Source organism: Culex quinquefasciatus, chromosome 3 (genome assembly GCF_015732765.1).
Source record: "Culex quinquefasciatus strain JHB chromosome 3, VPISU_Cqui_1.0_pri_paternal, whole genome shotgun sequence".
Lineage (NCBI taxonomy): Eukaryota > Metazoa > Arthropoda > Insecta > Diptera > Culicidae > Culex > Culex quinquefasciatus.
The window spans coordinates 102240578-102259648 of record NC_051863.1 but is presented as its reverse complement, the minus strand read 5'-3'; the positions used below and the strand labels follow the sequence as shown (position 1 = coordinate 102259648).

The following is a 19071-nucleotide window of genomic DNA, read 5'->3' as shown; positions in this document are numbered from 1 at the left end:
ACTTCTATCAACTACCCAGACGGAAAAGAAGGGCGCCTGGCGGGCGTTTTGTCTTGGGCGCTGCACTTAGCTGCGCAAGACGTCTGGCAGATTTTCCCCCCGACTGGCCCAAGAATGTTGCCAGAATTCTGGCGAATATGCAACAAACCGGTCGTGCACGCCCTGACTGAAAAGTCCGTCAGACGTCCGTCGTTTGTCGTCCGTGCAACTGTACGACGTCGCACGATAATGTCGTGCGACTTTCGCGCGAATGTCATACGTTTTTGCACCAAAATGTCGTATTTGTCGTGCGATCGATGATCGAAATTGTACGACATTGTCGTACGACATTCGACCGACGTCGCACGGTTTTGTTATTTAGGATGTCGTGCCTTTGTCGTGTGCTGTCATTTTGGTATTTTGAGGTTATTTTCAAAATAAAATTCACTTTGTTTATGTTTTTCATTATTTTTATTCATTTGTATTAGTTTGCACTCTCCTGGCACTTTGTTTTTGAAATATTCACTATCACTGCAGCCATACTTTTCTTAATTTCGCTTAGTGACGGATTGGCCGTTGCACAAGAAGGAAATACAAACCGACTCCTTTTGGTCCGACGATGGCCAACCACTTTTGGAATGGTTCTGCTTGTCTACCCTTCCAATGTTCGAGTGCTGCCCCGTGGGAAGTTTGTCCACCTCGATCGCCTTCACCCGGTGGATGTTCTCGGCCGAAAGTATCTCCAGGAAGAAGACTGAGTTTTGATAATTGCACTTTTGAGATTCCGCTAGAAGTCCAACACCACCAACGCATTTTCATTGTCCTTTTCCTCTTGCTGGTCCACGTCCAGCAAAAAGCACTCTGGAAACTGTTTGTACAGAGCTGGAACGAATAAAATAATTTAAAAAAAAAATTGCAGGATTCAAGAATTTGAAAATATTAAGACATGACGTGTTTTATAAATATTTTGCATTTCAAAATTTTGAGAAAGAAAGATTCATGTTTTGAAATTTTAAAGCTGACTTTCTTTAGAATTTTTGGGTTTAAAAAAATTAAACATGTTATGTTTGATTTTATTGTGGGTAGCAGTGAGGTTCTGATATATCCAATGACAAAAATAAATATTTTCAAAATGCCGTTGCAAATATTTTCCAAAGTTAATATCAAAGTTCATAAATAATATTTATAAAAAAAAAACCCCAAATAGTTGAAATCACAAAATTGTAAAACATAAAAATAGATAATTTTAAAAACTTATTATCTAGTTTATTATTGTATTTTTTAGAATTACAAACCTCAAGATATTAGGAATCAGAAATTTTAAAATGTTATAATATTAAAATATTAAAACGAAAAAATTTGAAAGTATTAAGACTTTCAGGAATTTTAAAACTTCTAAATTATTTGGAATATTAAAACTTGAAGAATTAAATTACAATTTTCCAGAATATCAGAATGTAAGCACTTGTTTTTAGGATTTTCAAATACTAGATTTTAAGAGTTCTGTTAAGCCGAAAATTTCACAATTTTAGAATCTATAAATGTAGGAATTTAAGAATTTTATTATGTTTGTAGTTTATGTTTATGATAGTAGTCTAGAGTTTTAGCATTTTATGTTATCTTGAGAATTTTATTAAAACTAGGAACATTATTTTTTTTCAAATTCTCAAGATTATAAATAACCTTGAATTTTCTCATTTCAAGATTCAATGGTTTTTTAAATTATGCAATTTGAAGAATTTTAAAAGAAGCCAGGAATTGTGTAAATTTAAAAATTTAAGAATGTTGGAATTTTTAAACTTAAAATTTTTATATTTTTTTTTGAATTAAAAATAAAAATTTATGGAATTTTAGATTGATAGTTTTAGGAATTTTAGAACCTTCGATTTTTTTTAAATTTAGGATTTCAGAAGTTAAGAATTTTGGAATTTTAAGAATTTTTAGTTTTTTATTTCAGAACGAAAGAGTTATATATTTATTTATGTTTGGATTTTAAAATTTTAAATACATCATTTACCCTCCAAACTTTAAAAAAACTTAATCTTTTTAGAATTTTTGAAATTAGGATTTCAGAAGTTAAGTTAAGAATTTTGAAATTTTAAGAATTATTAAATGAAAAAATCTTAAATACAAAATTGTGCAATTTCAAATTGAATATTTTTCTTCGTCGAATTATGTTTATGTTTTGTTTTGCGTCATACAAACGCACTCCCAATACACCTCATCCAAAACACTACTCACCGGTTCCATTAACAAATTCTGGCTGTTTAGAAACGTCGCGGGAGTTTATTATTTCGTCCTCCTCCACCTTTTTATTCAAGCGGAACAGTGATTGACTCCCGAGCTTGAATGTTCCGTCTCCCTCCTTCTGTTTCCGTCACATTCAACACTCGGAAACTCCTTCTCCTTTGGGAATGCAACTTCCGCGGAAAGCAAAACACCAATCCGCTTTCTCAATCGCAGACCGATTCTTCCCGATACCGGAACATGGCCCACCGTCTTCGTCCTTCACAGCCACGACAACCGAAATCTGGAAATCCAGAACATAAGACTATGATTTGGCCGTTCGCCACTCCAGCCGAAACTTTCCGGAAAAGTAACACAACTTACCTGTCAATCGGTCAAAATCCTCCAGTAGCCCAACAGCAACGACAACTGGTTCAATTTGGTTGAAATCAAGTCCAAACAAGATCAGCTGAAGAGAACTGTCAAACTGTTTGCGTCGACGAAAATCGTGACGTCGAAATTAAGGAAAATCGATGGAAAAAAACAATGTCGCGCATGTCGAGTGTTTGTCGTGCGTTTGTTGTCCTTTCGACCAATCGATATCGAAACGGTAAAATCAAAACCGTGCGACAACTCGTACGACGTGCGACATTTTTCAAACAGGGTAGCTGCGCAAGACGTCTGGCAGATTTTCCCCCCGACTCAAGGCTGTATATCATAGGTACTCGCGATCTTGCTTTGCATTAGTGTGAGTGCATGACTCCGTGCCACTAAAACCAAAACAATAACAAACGAACAATGGACCGTGCCCGGAAAACCAAAACATAAACAAAGTCAGTGTCAGTGGAGTGAGAGAGTCAGAGATATCGATTTTGACAACCGCACTACTACACACTCAATCGCGAGTACCTTAGGTAGAAAGCCATGCCCCCGACTGGCCCAAGAATGTTGCCAGAATTCTGGCGAATATGCAACAAACCGGTCGTGCACGCCCTGACTGAAAAGTCCGTCAGACGTCCGTCGTTTGTCGTCCGTGCAACTGTACGACGTCGCACGATAATGTCGTGCGACTTTCGCGCGAATGTCATACGTTTTTGCACCAAAATGTCGTATTTGTCGTGCGATCGATGATCGAAATTGTACGACATTGTCGTACGACATTCGACCGACGTCGCACGGTTTTGTTATTTAGAATGTCGTGCTATTGTCGTGTGCTGTCATTTCGGATTTTTAGGTTATGTTGCAGTTGAAAAAACTGTTGTTTTGTTTTTATTGTTTTTTTTTATTTCAACTGTCAAAATTTCACAAAAATATTTACTTGTTCACTTAATTTCACTTGCGGATCGCCGATTCTTCTCCAACTTGGCTTCCTTCGGGATTGGCCTTGACCGCAGCTTCCGGCTTGGATGTTGGAGGCGGCCGTGGCAGCATCTTGGCCGTTTTGGACTTTTGCTCCTCGACGCGCTGATGAAAACCCGGATGCGACACCTTGGCGACGATCTTAAACCTCCGACGGATTGATGTTTACCGGAGTACGAGAGGCTGCTTCCTTGGGTTCTACGGAAGCCACGCGGGACCACACGGGGACGCATGGTTTCCGGCAGGATCAGACCAGAATATGTTTGTTGCCTGAAAAAATATAACATCAATCAACAATTGGCAAGAATTTATAAATTAAATTCAGAATTCAATAATAGTAATAATAAAATTTTAAAACAATACAATTTCAAATATTCAAATATTTTGTATCTATGAAAGAAAAACTAAATTTATTTATTCTCGCTTACTTATACAAAATGTCCTATGTACATAGAAAACCCATAGCGCATTGGTTTTTTAAAAAGAATTCTAATTGAAGACATCTTAAAAATTTAAATTTAAAAACGTATAAAACTCAAAGTACTGCAAATAATTAAAAAATCCGACAATATTATTATCATTTAAAAATTGTGCCAAATTTGAGAATTCTAAAAATATTTAATGATCAAACGTTTACAAATTTCAGCATCATCATCTCATCATCAAATTCTAAAATTCTAAAATTCTAAAATTCTAAAATTCTAAAATTCTAAAATTCTAAAATTCTAAAATTCTAAAATTCTAAAATTCTAAAATTCTAAAATTCTAAAATTCTAAAATTCTAAAATTCTAAAATTCTAAAATTCTAAAATTCTAAAATTCTAAAATTCTAAAATTCTAAAATTCTAAAATTCTAAAATTCTAAAATTCTAAAATTCTAAAATTCTAAAATTCTAAAATTCTAAAATTCTAAAATTCTAAAATTCTAAAATTCTAAAATTCTAAAATTCTAAAATTCTAAAATTCTAAAATTCTAAAATTCTAAAATTCTAAAATTCTAAAATTCTAAAATTCTAAAATTCTAAAATTCTAAAATTTAAAATTCTAAAATTCTAAAATTCTAAAATTCTAAAATTCTAAAATTCTAAAATTCTAAAATTCTAAAATTCAAAAAATTCTAAAATTCTAAAATTCTAAAATTCTAAAATTCTAAAATTCTAAAATTCTAAAATTCTAAAATTCTAAAATTCTAAAATTCTAAAATTCTAAAATTCTAAAATTCTAAAATTCTAAAATTCTAAAATTCTAAATTCTAAAATTCTAAAATTCTATAATTCTATAATTCTAAAATTCTAAAATTCTAAAATTCTGAAATTCTAAAATTCTAATTTTCTGAATATTAAAATTGGAGAGTACCTCAATACCAAAATCATTTACTTCAATTCGTGATATTTTCAACTCCTATTTTTCATTAGACCATTTTTTTTTATTTCTACATTGTAAAGTCCTTGAAAAATTTCAAAAGTTAATAGATTTTAGATTTTTTCCAATTTTAAAGAGTCAGATTTGCGATTCCTTTCCGTAGGGTCGTAAGAATTTTCGCGTCCGCCGTCGGTGTGTTTTTCGTTTTTCTCGCGTGCGTGTGTGCGTGTGAAGGTGCGGCTGGCTTTGGCTGTCCCGATGACAGTTGAGCCAGTCAGATTTGCGATTCCTTTTCGTAGGGTCGTAAAATTTTCGCGTCCGCCGTCGGTGTGTTTTTCCGTTTTTTGGAGTGCGTGTGTGCGTGTGAAGGTGCGGCTGGCTTTGGCTGTCTCGATGACAGTTGAGCCAGTCAGATTTGCGATTCCTTTCCGTAGGGTCGTAAGAATTTTCGCGTCCGCCGTCGGTGTGTTTTTCGTTTTTCTCGCGTGCGTGTGTGCGTGTGAAGGTGCGGCTGGCTTTGGCTGTCCCGATGACAGTTGAGCCAGTCAGATTTGCGATTCCTTTTCGTAGGGTCGTAGAATTTTCGCGTCCGCCGTCGGTGTGTTTCGTTTTTTTGGCGTGCGTGTGTGCGTGTGAAGGTGCGGCTGGCTTTGGCTGTCCCGATGACAGTTGAGCCAGTCAGATTTGCGATTCCTTTCCGTAGGGTCGTAAGAATTTTCGCGTCCGCCGTCGGTGTGTTTTTCGTTTTTCTCGCGTGCGTGTGTGCGTGTGAAGGTGCGGCTGGCTTTGGCTGTCCCGATGACAGTTGAGCCAGTCAGATTTGCGATTCCTTTTCGTAGGGTCGTAAAATTTTCGCGTCCGCCGTCGGTGTGTTTTTCCGTTTTTTGGCGTGCGTGTGTGCGTGTGAAGGTGCGGCTGGCTTTGGCTGTCTCGATGACAGTTGAGCCAGTCAGATTTGCGATTCCTTTCCGTAGGGTCGTAAGAATTTTCGCGTCCGCCGTCGGTGTGTTTTTCGTTTTTCTCGCGTGCGTGTGTGCGTGTGAAGGTGCGGCTGGCTTTGGCTGTCCCGATGACAGTTGAGCCAGTCAGATTTGCGATTCCTTTTCGTAGGGTCGTAGAATTTTCGCGTCCGCCGTCGGTGTGTTTCGTTTTTGGCGTGCGTGTGTGCGTGTGAAGGTGCGGCTGGCTTTGGCTGTCCCGATGACAGTTGAGCCAGTCAGATTTGCGATTCCTTTCCGTAGGGTCGTAAGAATTTTCGCGTCCGCCGTCGGTGTGTTTTTCGTTTTTCTCGCGTGCGTGTGTGCGTGTGAAGGTGCGGCTGGCTATGGCTGTCCCGATGACAGTTGAGCCAGTCAGATTTGCGATTCCTTTTCGTAGGGTCGTAAAATTTTCGCGTCCGCCGTCGGTGTGTTTTTCCGTTTTTTGGCGTGCGTGTGTGCGTGTGAAGGTGCGGCTGGCTTTGGCTGTCTCGATGACAGTTGAGCCAGTCAGATTTGCGATTCCTTTCCGTAGGGTCGTAGAATTTTCGCGTCCGCCGTCGGTGTGTTTTTCGTTTTTGGCGTGCGTGTGTGCGTGTGAAGGTGCGGCTGGCTTTGGCTGTCCCGATGACAGTTGAGCCAGTCAGATTTGCGATTCCTTTCCGTAGGGTCGTAAGAATTTTCGCGTCCGCCGTCGGTGTGTTTTTCGTTTTTCTCGCGTGCGTGTGAAGGTGCGGCTGGCTTTGGCTCTCCCGATGACAGCTAGCCAGTTTGATTTGACCCTATCAACACCCTATCATACCATTTCAGCTCGATACACATCGAAACTCGTCGTTCGCACCGTTAATCAGTACCTCACTGAACATCAATCATTTAAAACTCGTAAAATCATCTCAAGTTAAAAGTTACATTGTTTAATCCTTCATTCTTTAATTACAAATGATTTTTGTTCTATCTTTCCACAGCCGGCTGTCTAAGACTAGACCATTTCATTTAAAATTTAACAACCGATAAACGGGAAATGTCTCATCCGCAGCATCCGATTGTTTGCCTTGAGAATAATATATAACATCTTTTAACAAACACTATGATTTTGGGTCGCATCATCATCTTCTATGATGAATCCTGACCAAACACCCTATCCTACTAACAAGTTTTCAGGTTCCTGGCGCTCGTGGGGTGTAAGCACAGAGTAAATCAGCTGCCCTAGTAGCAACCTGCGCTAACTAACATTCCCGTCCCTTAAAATCGAGGTCTACAAACTGACATGGCGGGCGCCGTTGGTGGCCAATGACTGTTACCTATTCGCAACTGATCTAGCTTTAGCAATCATGGTGTTTTATCTTTTCAGCGCATTCATACATGCTGTTGATAAGGGAAACACCACTAGATCGTCGAAGCCTATAATCAGTAGTGCTGAAAGGATATTACGGTTCTGTTCAGCAACGGAGGGGCAACCATGGGTGATCTCTCATGCTCATGCTCATGCTCATTTAGATTTTTTCCAATTTTAAAATTTAAGAATTTTTAGATTTTTTTAAAAGAATTTTTAAAAGTTTAAAATATTTAAAAGAAATAAAAACTTTAACATTTTTAAAATTTAAAAAATATATTTTGTAAAATTTTTGTATTTTTTTTTAATTTTTAGAATTTTTTAAATTTGTTTTATTTAAAATTATCAAAAATTTAAGATGTGCAAAAAAAAGAGATTTTTTTAATTTTTAGAATTTTAAGAAACTTACTAATTTTTAAAATGCGTAGAATTTATAACAAATAGAATTTTTGATAATTTTTATTCAAAAATATAAATTATTTGAATTTTAGCATATTTAGAATTTACAATTTTGGAATTTTAGAACATATAATTTTTAGAATTTTAGAATTCAAAATTTCAACTCGTGCGACTAACGTTTTGGGAATTTATGAACTTTATAATGTTGGATTTTTAGTATTTATGAATTGAAAAATTTTGTATTTAAGAATAAGGGGAATTTTAATATTTAAATTATTGTCAATTTTAAAATTTTCATATTTTAGAGTTTAATTTTTTTTAATATTTGAAGACTTTGAGAATTTTAAATTAATGAATTGTATAATTTAAGAATATTAACAATTTGCACAATATCAAGAAATTAAATAAATTTAGAATTTTCAATTTCTTGCATTCTTAAGTTCTGGAATGCTAGAATTTTAAATTAATAATGAAAAACTTTATAATTTAATTTTACAATTATCAAATCAAATCAGCGTTGAAGTTTTTTAAGCATTATTGGATTAAAAAGTTAAGAATTTGTGATGTTCATCTAATTTTTAATTTCGATCGTCCAATCGCACTCCCAGCACACCTCCTCCATCGTTTCTAAAACATGACTCACCAGTTCCATTAGATATGGAGGCAACCTCCCGCGGAAAGTAAAACACCAAACACTAACGGCTTCCTCGATCGCAAACTGGTTCCTTCCCGTCCCGTCTTCCGGAATGGCTCGCCGAGTAATCCATATTTCCCGTCCTCCTGTTCCTCCTATACCGCCACGAAGACCGCAATCTGGAATACAAGACAATTTGATTCGGTTGTCGCCCACTCCGGCCGGAACTTTCCGGCAGAAAAAGTAATTCAATCTAGAACACAACTTACCTTTAAACTGGCCAAAATCCTCCCAAAGCCTAAAACCAACAACAATTTGTTCGACTCGGTTGCAATCAAGTCCGAACAAGTTCAACTGAAGAGAACTGTCAAACTGTTTGCGTCGACGATAATCGACGTCGAATTGAAGGTAAATCGATGGAAAAAACAACGTCGGGCATGTCGAGTGTTTGTCGTACGTTTGTCGTCCTTTCGACCAATCGATATCGAAACGGTAAAATCAAAACCGTGCGACAACTCGTACGACGTGCGACATTTTTCAAACAGGGCGGTTCAACCGATTGAACCGATTGGTTTTTGTGCCAGCCCTGTTTGAAAAATGTCGCACGTCGTACAAGCTGTCGCGCGGTTTTGGTTTTACCGTTTCGATATCGATTGGTCGAAAGGACGACAAACACTCGACATGCCCGACATTGTTTTTTCCATCGATTTCCCTTCAATTCGACGTCACGATTTTCGTCGACGCAAACAGTTTGACAGTTCTCTTCAGTTTGTCTTGTTTGGACTTGAATGCAACCGAATCGAACCAGTTATTGTTGATGTTGGGCTTCGGAAGGATTTTGACCGGTAAGTTGTGCTTCTTTTTCTGTCGGAAAGTTCCGGCCGGAGTGGGCAAGTGGCCAAATTATAGTTTCTTATGTTCCAGATATTCAGAATTCTGTCTTCGTGGCGGTGGAGGAGGAGGACGAGACGCATGAATCCGGCGGGCCAGATCTTCGTGGCGGAAGACAGGACCGGGAGGAACCGAGCTTATGGAGGATATGGTTCATTCCAAAGGAGGAGGAGGATGAATCACCGAATGTCAAAAGTTCTACCCAAGGTAAGAGAAAAAGGGTACAGAATAATCATCTCGTGGCGGTGTTTCTGATCCACCGGATTTTTAATCAATAGAACTGTTGCTTCAAGTCATTGAAATGATGGAAGAGGCGCATTTCAAAGTATCGGGAGTGAGCTTGGAAGACCGGAAGTATGAGGGCTAATATTGGGTGTTATGATTATTGGACTTCAGAATTGTATAATAAAAACTCTAACATTTGACTAATCAAAAATTAACTCCTTAAGGAAATTTTTAGTATCTCTGATTTAACCCTTCAAGGCCCAGAACTTTTGTACAGTTTTTATTACCTAAAAGTAGTTAACATTGAAAAAACGGATTTTGGAATGGTGTAAGTGCTCCGCCAGGAACATCTTGATGATGAGTTGCAATATTTAAAAACTACCAACATCCTGAATTCTCTAATATTTTACAGTTTTTTTATATTTTTTACCGAAAAATAAAATTAATTTAAATAAAAAGGTTGAAAACAAAGCAGATTACAAAAAAATTAATTATTTTTAAAGGTTTACAAAAATATTTTTTAAATGAAAAAAATTTATGATAAAATTATAACAAATTGAAAAAATGCAGATTACAAAAGGTAAAAGCAATATCTTTTTTATTTCAAACACTTAGAATAAAATTCTAAAATAATTCTAAAATTCTAAAATTCTAAAATTCTAAAATTCTAAAATTCTAAAATTCTAAAATTCTAAAATTCTAAAATTCTAAAATTCTAAAATTCTAAAATTCTAAAATTCTAAAATTCTAAAATTCTAAAATTCTAAAATTCTAAAATTCTAAAATTCTAAAATTCTAAAATTCTAAAATTCTAAAATTCTAAAATTCTAAAATTCTAAAATTCTAAAATTCTAAAATTCTAAAATTCTAAAATTCTAAAATTCTAAAATTCTAAAATTAAAATTCTAAAATTCTAAAATTCTAAAATTCTAAAATTCTAAAATTCTAAAATTCTAAAATTCTAAAATTCTAAAATTCTAAATTCTAAAATTCTAAAATTCTAAAATTCTAAAATTCTAAAATTCTAAAATTCTAAAATTCTAAAATTCTAAAATTCTAAAATTCTAAAATTCTAAAATTCTAAAATTCTAAAATTCTAAAATTCTAAAATTCTAAAATTCTAAAATTCTAAAATTCTAAAATTCTAAAATTCTAAAATTCTAAAATTCTAAAATTCTAAAATTCTAAAATTCTAAAATTCTAAAATTCTAAAATTCTAAAATTCTAAAATTAAAATTCTAAAATTCTAAAATTCTAAAATTCTAAAATTCTAAAATTCTAAAATTCTAAAATTCTAAAATTCTAAAATTCTAAAATTCTAAAATTCTAAAATTCTAAAATTCTAAAATTCTAAAATTCTAAAATTCTAAAATTCTAAAATTCTAAAATTCTAAAATTCTAAAATTCTAAAATTCTAAAATTCTAAAATTCTAAAATTCTAAAATTCTAAAATTCTAAAATTCTAAAATTCTAAAATTCTAAAATTCTAAAATTCTAAAATTCTAAAATTTTAGAATTTTAGAATTTTAGAATTTTAGAATTTTAGAATTTTAGAATTTTAGAATTTTAGAATTTTAGAATTTTAGAATTTTAGAATTTTAGAATTTTAGAATTTTAGAATTTTAGAATTTTAGAATTTTAAAGTTCTAAAACTCTAAATTCTAAAATTTTTTTTAATAATTTTGAATTCTTAGGTTCTACAATTTTTAATCTCTTAAATTATTATGTTGTATTACACTCAGCCCCGGTGGTTGGTCACTTTTTCGTTTGTAAAATGGGTGTCAAACTAAAAGTGACCCCTTTCGTTTGACAACAGTTTGTGTCAAGCCATCGGGTTTTGAGTGTATTCTTTTAATTCTTGATATTTGTAAATTTCAAAATATCAAACATTAAATTTCATTTTTAAATTATTCAGATATTTTGAATTTTTACGATTAATTTAAACATTCGAACATTTTAAAATTATTTAAAGTCTTTTAAGTTCTTAGCTTCTTCAAAGCATGAAGACCCCAAGTCTTCAGAAACACATGCATTTTAATTTAAAAAATCAAAAATATTTAAACAGGTCCAGGTGGGGTTTCTTCATTAAACTTGCGTAAATGTTGATTTTTAATTTGAAATTTAAAATGTTAGAATATTTTGTTGTCTTAAATTTGTTTTAATCTTTATTTTCTGAATAAAATAAGGTTTAATTAACTACTTTTTTAATTAATTTGTTTTCAAAATTTTACATTGAAAGTTAAACTTTTGAATATTCCACAATTAATTATTTTATGAATTTTCACAGATTTTTTGAGTATGATATCTGTCATGAGATTCCCTTTGTTTCAACAACAAAACTCTAGATATGATTTGGATATGATTATTCAGCCGAATGACGTTATCTTTTTTCAGGTAACCAAACATATTCCAATCTGATCCTGCTAACAACCCAGCGTCTCCGTGTTGTTCCACGCAGCTTGTTGAACGGAAGCTGTAACGACCGCAAAAACACCTGCTCCAGAAGTTCGTAAACGTTGTCCCGTACTCCGGTGGCCATCAATCCATGGGACATAAACGGTGGCGCCGCACCCCGCCGTATCTGCGGCTAGTCGAGGAGCAATAGTCCTTCTTGATCAAGATGCTTCCCCGCACGCTGGCGTCGGCTCGAAAAGATGGCTGACAAAATCCGGACCCGGAAGACAACGCCAAAAAAATCCGGCCAAGATGCCGAGCGACGAGGAGATCTGGAAGACCAACCGGAAGACGACACCAAGATGTACGTGAAGATCCGCGACACAACAATTATAATGAAATAATTGATTTTTTACTGTGGGGAAATGTGCAAATTACATGAAAAAATAAAATAAATTAAAAATAAACAATCATCTATTTTTTAACTGCAACATAACCTAAAAACCTGAAAAAACAGCACACGACAAAGGCACGACAACCTAAATAACAAAACCGTGCGACGTCGGTCGAATGTCGTACGACAATGTCGAACAATTTCGATGATCGATCGCACGACAAATACGACATTTTGGTGCAAAAACGTATGACATTCGTGCGAATGTCGCACGACATTGTCGTGCGACGTCGTACGGTTGCACGGACGACAAACGACGGACGTCCGACGGACTTTTCAGTCAGGGTAAGTGCAGCGCCCAAGACAAAACGCCCGCCAGGCGCCCTTCTTTTCCGTCTGGGTAGTTGATAGAAGTTGCTTTGTCAGTTTTAAGGGAGCGTTCTTTTATTACGTAACGCGAAAAATCGGACTTTTAGACCCCCTCCCCCCCCCCCTCGTAACAAAATTTCCATACAAATTTTAAAAAAATTGTATGGAGCGTAACACGGCCTCCGACCCCCCCTCCCCCCCTACTGCGTTACGTAATAAAAGAACGCTCCCTAAGGCAAAAAGTTCAATTTTTGGGAATCTTATTTAATAATGTTTTACCTAAGCTAAGGTAAGCTGTTCACATTGCAGACGTTATGTATTTCCACATTAATAAGGCTAGAATTGATTGGAGGGGTTGGCAGCACTGGTCGGATCGGGTCGGTCGTGAAGAGGCTCCGCGGCAAATCGTGAAAATAAGTGTGAATAATCGCTCATTGGTTTTGTAATCTGTAGTAAATAATAGTTTTTGAAGTTTTGAGTCGGAATATTATGGAGTTCAGCCGGAATATCGAAAATTAGAATCAAATATTCGCTTTTGAATTCGTCGAATCATGGAAGGAATCTTTGTTTTGTTTTTGCTCGCTTGTGTTTTTCAGTTTCACTTTGTCCCTTAGAAACGTCACGTGGTTTGAATTGAAGCTTTTTGTAAAGCTTTTTCGGTGTCGCTGTCGGTGGGGAATACACGAAGGAAGAGTGAGAGTAACGGAAGATGCGCTAGTGCCCAGACGGAAAAGGGGGGCGCCTGGCGGGCGTTTTGTCTTGGGCGCTGCACTTAGCTGCGCAAGACGTCTGGCAGATTTTCCCCCCGACTGGCCCAAGAATGTTGCCAGAATTCTGGCGAATATGCAACAAACCGGTCGTGCACGGTTCAACCGATTGAACCGATTGGTTTTTGTGCCAGACAGCTGTGAGTTATCCCGCCAGATTTTCGCCAGATTCGTCGGGCGTCACGCAAAACCTGGCTAAAAGAAATGTGCCAAGTGTGTCTGAACTGCACGACAAACGTCCGCCTGCGCCAGACACTCAAATTTACCAGATTTTTTTCCGACCGGGTGGCGTTTACATCGTTTACATGGGATAGCGCATGAAAGAAAAGAGAAAAGAAAATCAGCTGCTGTCATCCCAAGAAGAAAGCACGCGTGCGAATGAAGTGCCGCCCGCAGTGGTGACCCGATCAGAAAAGTAAATGCGTTCAAAAGCTCTCTGGATTTTAGTGTTTGAAAATCGGCCGAGCGAAATCCAATCGGAATATGCATGAATGCGTCAAGAGTTATGCTGGATATATCTACTTATGTATTTGGAAGGATTTGATTTAAATGTTTTGTGTAAAATACGTTGAATTCAAGAGTTAGTTTTATTGGATTTATTTATTATTTATGGCTGGATTAGTGTTTGTGAGGCCTACTACGAGCCGATCGGGTGAGCTCGTTTTATGTCGAGCTTGGGTTTGTGAGTGTCTAGGGGGAGCGGAAAGAAAGGGTGTGTTTCGGAGAAGAAATTGTTGTGAAATTTACGGAAATCGTTTGATTGTGTTGGTGCTTTCTAATAGAAACGGTTGGTGTAGACCGGAAGTTGGACACACGGACGTCATAGGCAGCGGGCCCGACGACAAATGGATTTGTTCAACGCTGCCGTCGTCTGGGCGGTGCGGTTGGGTTACACCCAATATTGATGTTGCAGTAGCAGATGCGGAAAAGCGAGCGGTTGCCAGCCTGTAATACATGGGTGAGCTCGTTTCTTGATGACGTCTTAAGAATGTGTGAGTGTGTGTGTAGAAGAATGGATGATGAGTGTGTGTGAGTGCCACTGAGTGGCATGCTATAGAGTTATCTAAGCCCGCTCTCACGCACACTAGCACGCCATTTGTTTTGCTGGACGGTACAAAATTTAACCTCACTTTTTTTTTCGTGTACGTACACGCAATACACGCGCACGTAGATAACTCTATGCTTTAACAGTAGACACGCTTGTCCGTAATTATTGATTTTCTACTATTACTGGAAATTCAGACCAATTTTGGGTACTTAGCTATTTTGGAAGTTTGATTATGATAAAAATCTATGTCGAAAATCTAATGGTTCAGGCTAGAATAGCGTATTGGTTTATGTGTGTTTGAGAGCGTGGTTGAGTTTATTGTTTCTTTTTTTCAGCTCAATAAATATTTAAAGCCGCGTAAAATTAAAAAAATCGGTCGATAAATATAAATTTTCCTTTTAAATATTTTCGTCGTTTCATTATTTATTATTACCCTAAGTATACGCGTTTTTGATCGTTTAGTTAGTGTGTCAATTGTGGACAGTGGAGCAGCGCGCACGCCTTGCAAGATTATTCGTGTTTCGAGCGTTATTTTTTCAGTAATTGGTGTTTTTTGTGCTTTAACTAAGAGTGCATTAATTTTATTGTGATTTTAAAGCCCTTCCTATATCATCGTCGATCAGAAGGCACGGCGTCGGGTAAATTGTGCATAAATTTTTATAATAATAGACACGCTGACATTTAGGATAAACCATTAGTGCGCTGGCAACGGGGACGCCATGCTCGTTTTTGCAATTCTATTTTTTCCATTATCGTTGTATCGCTGTTAAGATTCGATTTTGTGTAGCGGGACTTCGGAGTTACTTTGCATCCTGTTTTTTGAAGCCTTTTATTTGATATTTTATTTTTCATAAGTCCTTCTTTAATCATCGTTGATCGGAAGGCACGCCGCCGGTTTAGATCGTTTAAGTTATTGTTTTAATTTCATAACAATTGTTTACGCGGTGTTTCTTTGCGTTCGGTAACTAAATTGTACAAATAGTACGACATACTGATAAGTCCATCCCACAGCATTACTGCTCGGTTGGCACGCGTTCGATAATAAAAAAAACTTTTTTAAATAATTAATTATGTATCTTTCCGCAGCCGGCTGCCTAAGATTTTAAATTTCAACCGATAAACAAATTGCTTATGGTCGCATCACCTACCACAGTGAATCCTGACCTCATACCCATCTTACTAACCCCTCAAAACTCATGTGATACTTTGTCGGAGACGCAGTCGATTTGGCGGTCCCATCACTCAAGTATCGGACTAACATTCCCATCCACTTCCCCGTGTCTTACCACTGGTCGTGGCCGGCGTCGGTATTGATCAGCATGATAGGGACCTTTGAAAATTGCGAAGGGGTGATGATTGGTTCCTACTTTTCATCTGTGGTCCACGGAGCAATTTCTGGGGGTCCCGGTCAATAACGAAGTAGCAGCTACGGGTAGACACCAATGCTATGCTATGCTATTAATAAGGCTAGAATTGATTGCGAAATGATAGACAATTTTTGAAAAATGGAATGTAAAGTTTTATAAAAAAAAGTCTAGGTGGTGTAAAGAAAGACACAGTTTTGAACAAATGTTGTTTTTTTCCAGCGCGTGACCGGTTACCGACCTAAAAATCTTAAAGTTCCATTCCGGTTGACGGAGGTTTACGGATGGAACAATCGTCAGAAAAGATTTCGCAGTAACGGAAGCAGAATTAAAAGAAAGTCCAGCCAGGTTGTACTTACTTGCCACAGCACAAACTGTTCCGCGGCCATGGTCAAGTTCCTCGTTGTACTTACTTGCCACAGTACAAACTGTTCCGCGGCCATGGTCAAGTTCCTCGCCTACGATTCTTGCTGCCACCTGCGACAATTTGTGCACTCATCTATGCAGCAGTACAAATACATCTCCAGCTTCACTGCACCGTATTTTTCTGCTGCGAGAACTTTATGGAAACGTGCTTTTTTCATTGAAAAGAACCATCACCTGTTGAGTATGTATTTTAATGCTGAACACTTGATGCAGAACTTTTTCATGCTTTTTGTTTTGAAAAAACCCTAAAGCAATTCGATTGCCACAAATCGCTTCCAAACGTGAACAATAACAAACATTTATGACGGCTGTCGGAAGGATGTGTATCAAACCAGCGAAAACTTTCGCTGGAAAAGAAACCGTTTCGGAAATAACAAACCAGCGAAACCAAGTTGCTGGATTTGATTTCGCGCAGCCACCTTTTTCAGCGAAAAATTTCGCTGGTTTAGAGAAAAATTTCGCAGATATCAGCAAAACCAACCCAGCAAAATTCGGTCGCTGGTTTGGCGATCGATCCCCTTTCCGTGTGTAAAATAGAAATATAAAGTCCAAAACCAGCTGCAAATCTGCTGTAAAAGCGCTTTTGGTGCAGATGTCAAAACATTTTAGCTTTTATCCGCAGCTGTAAATGCGCTGTTAGTGCTGAACAGTGACTTTATTTAGTGCTGATTGGTTACTTGGGCAATGTTTTGTTTTGAAGTTGATGCAAAATTTGATTATTAATGTAATGGTTAATGAAAAATGTTTAGTTCTCATTTGAATGAAGATTTGATTGTTGTTATTATTGACGATATTTTTTTACTGTGAATTTGATGCAATATTAGATTGTTGCTTGATGCTGTGGAAATTGAAAACTCTCGTTTTATAATTCTAATGAAAATTTTATAGATTTATGCAGAAATTTACAATCAATGTTTTGCTTTGAAATTTGATTTGAGCAACTTTTTTGCCGTTATAATTGATTAGTCATAGTTAATTTTGAAGTCTCTTCTGTGTTGGAGCCTGACAGACCTCTGCGATGGTAGTCAGAAAAAAGTCTCCTCTGTGTTGGAGCCTGACAGACCTCTGCGATGGTAGTCAGATTAAAAAAAATGAAAAATCTGTGCTGGAGTTCTTTGCGAAAGCAGTCAGATAACAATCTCCTAAATAAAGGAACCCGACAGACTTTTGTGATGATTTTTTTTCAAATAACTTCGCAAAAGGAGCCTTATGGATTTTAAAAATATATTGTTCAGCAAATCTTTTCATTCAATTAAGGACCGTCTTTAACATCACAAAAGAAATTGACCTAAGAAAATGAATAAATAAATTTAAATGTGAAAGTGAGCACTTTTTGGTATCCACAGATAAAGCAATATGTATTTTGGCGTTATGTCTGTGAACTACCTTAAAAAAAAGAAATGCTTAAAATATAATTTAAAGTGTGAGAGCGTTGCGTCACAAGAGAAAATAATACTAATATTTAAATATTAATATTATTAAATTTAATATTAAAGTATGAGTGACAATTTGAGCAACGAAAAAAAAACATAATTAAAAAAAAAACTAGGAAATATTTATATTTATTATATTTATTTTTCAATGCAATATCTGTGATTTGTATCAAAATAGTTCAAAATCATTCATTAATTTCGATAGAAACTAAATTTTAACAATGTATCATTTTATTGAGTTAAAAAAAAACTTTCAGAATTTTAGTAAAATATATCAAAATTAAATTAAGAGAAACATTATTTTGAAATAAATTAAAGAAACTTTGGGGTTCTTTAATCGATTGTACATAATTATGAAACCAAACTTTTTCAAATTACATAACAGGAGTTTATCAGCAAAGAAAAAGTTAAAATTTTAAATAAGAAAAGAAACCATTGACAGGGATCGTAAAGATCGTGATTAAAAAAATTAAGTTTCTGTGAACAATATACTTAAATAATATATCAAAGTTGCTTGGAACCCATTTTACATTACGAGAAAAATAAAACAAAATATTTAAAAATAAAACATTAAAAAAATCGTTCAGCTGTTTTTAGATAAGCAAGATACGTTTTGAAGGAATTTATGGTTAGGATATTGTCTCCTCCGTGTTGGAGCCTGACAGACCTCTGCGGTGGTAGTTTGAAAAATGTTTCGCCTGAGCTGGAACCCTTTGAGAAAGTAGTCAGATTGCAATCTATACATCTACGCATTACAAGAATAATGGAATAAAATATGTTTTTTTGTTGTTATATGATAAGCACAGTACATTTTGAAGGTATTTATAAATAAAATGACCTTAAACATTGTTTTGATCATGATTAAATGTAACATTGAATAATCTAATCTACGGTAATATCAAAAGCGCTTGAATCCATAACTTTAGCTACAATAAATACAATTTGAAGAGAAAATTGATTTGACATATAATAGAAATCGAATATAGCGGAACGGCATTTATTTCAGTTTATATATTTTATTTTTATTGCAGCAATTTACCACATAATTTTGTTTTATTCATTAGAATAATATTTTCTGAACTATGTTTTGTTTCAAGATAAACAAAAATATTATGAGGTAGACACAACAGAGAAAAAAAAACTATTCGGTAAAAACTATCGTTTGTTTGGTTAAAAGATCGCGTAAGTGAATATTAATAGAAAGTTCAACATTTTTAATATAAAAGTTTAAAAATGTTGATACTACCATGCATTTACAGAACAAAATCGTTAAAAAGGTAAATTTTTTTTTTAAAGAAAGCTTTTGTGGCAAGAATAAACAACATTTGATTTTATTTTTTTATAAAAAAATGTATTTTGTGCAGCAATGCACATTTTGAGCATTAATTGAATTATTTATATTATTTTTGCAATTTGCTTCATTTATTGAGATTGCTTTTCAAGAAATCATCTTAAACTGAAATATGCACTGTTTTTTTATTTTATAAAAGT

At 35.4% G+C, this 19071-nt stretch overlaps 1 protein-coding gene and 1 long non-coding RNA gene across 2 annotated transcripts; one reads left to right on the top strand and one right to left on the bottom strand.

Moving 5' to 3' along the window:
* Nucleotides 1-435: 435 nt before the first annotated feature.
* LOC119770427 lies at nt 436-2741 on the bottom strand. The gene is made up of 3 exons (XR_005278816.1): nt 2590-2741; nt 2221-2509; nt 436-861 (listed from the first exon to the last, which is right to left on the bottom strand). It is a non-coding gene; the product is annotated as an uncharacterized LOC119770427 (long non-coding RNA).
* Nucleotides 2742-8952: 6211 nt separating this feature from the next.
* LOC119770426 lies at nt 8953-12295 on the top strand. The gene is made up of 3 exons (XM_038265301.1): nt 8953-9114; nt 9194-9367; nt 11780-12295. Exons 1-3 carry the CDS (start codon nt 9087-9089, stop codon nt 11896-11898), a joined length of 321 nt encoding a protein of 106 aa, XP_038121229.1. The 5' UTR covers nt 8953-9086; the 3' UTR covers nt 11899-12295.
* The last annotated feature ends 6776 nt before the right edge of the window (nt 12296-19071 follow it).

Excerpts from the sequence above, each read along its gene's own strand:
- LOC119770426 (XM_038265301.1), top strand. The coding sequence starts at position 9,087 with ATGTTGGGCTTCGGAAGGATTTTGACCG. Across the intron at positions 9,115-9,193 it reads CTTCGGAAGGATTTTGACCG|ATATTCAGAATTCTGTCTTC; the intron begins GTAAGTTGTGCT and ends CTTATGTTCCAG. Across the intron at positions 9,368-11,779 it reads TGTCAAAAGTTCTACCCAAG|GTAACCAAACATATTCCAAT; the intron begins GTAAGAGAAAAA and ends ATCTTTTTTCAG.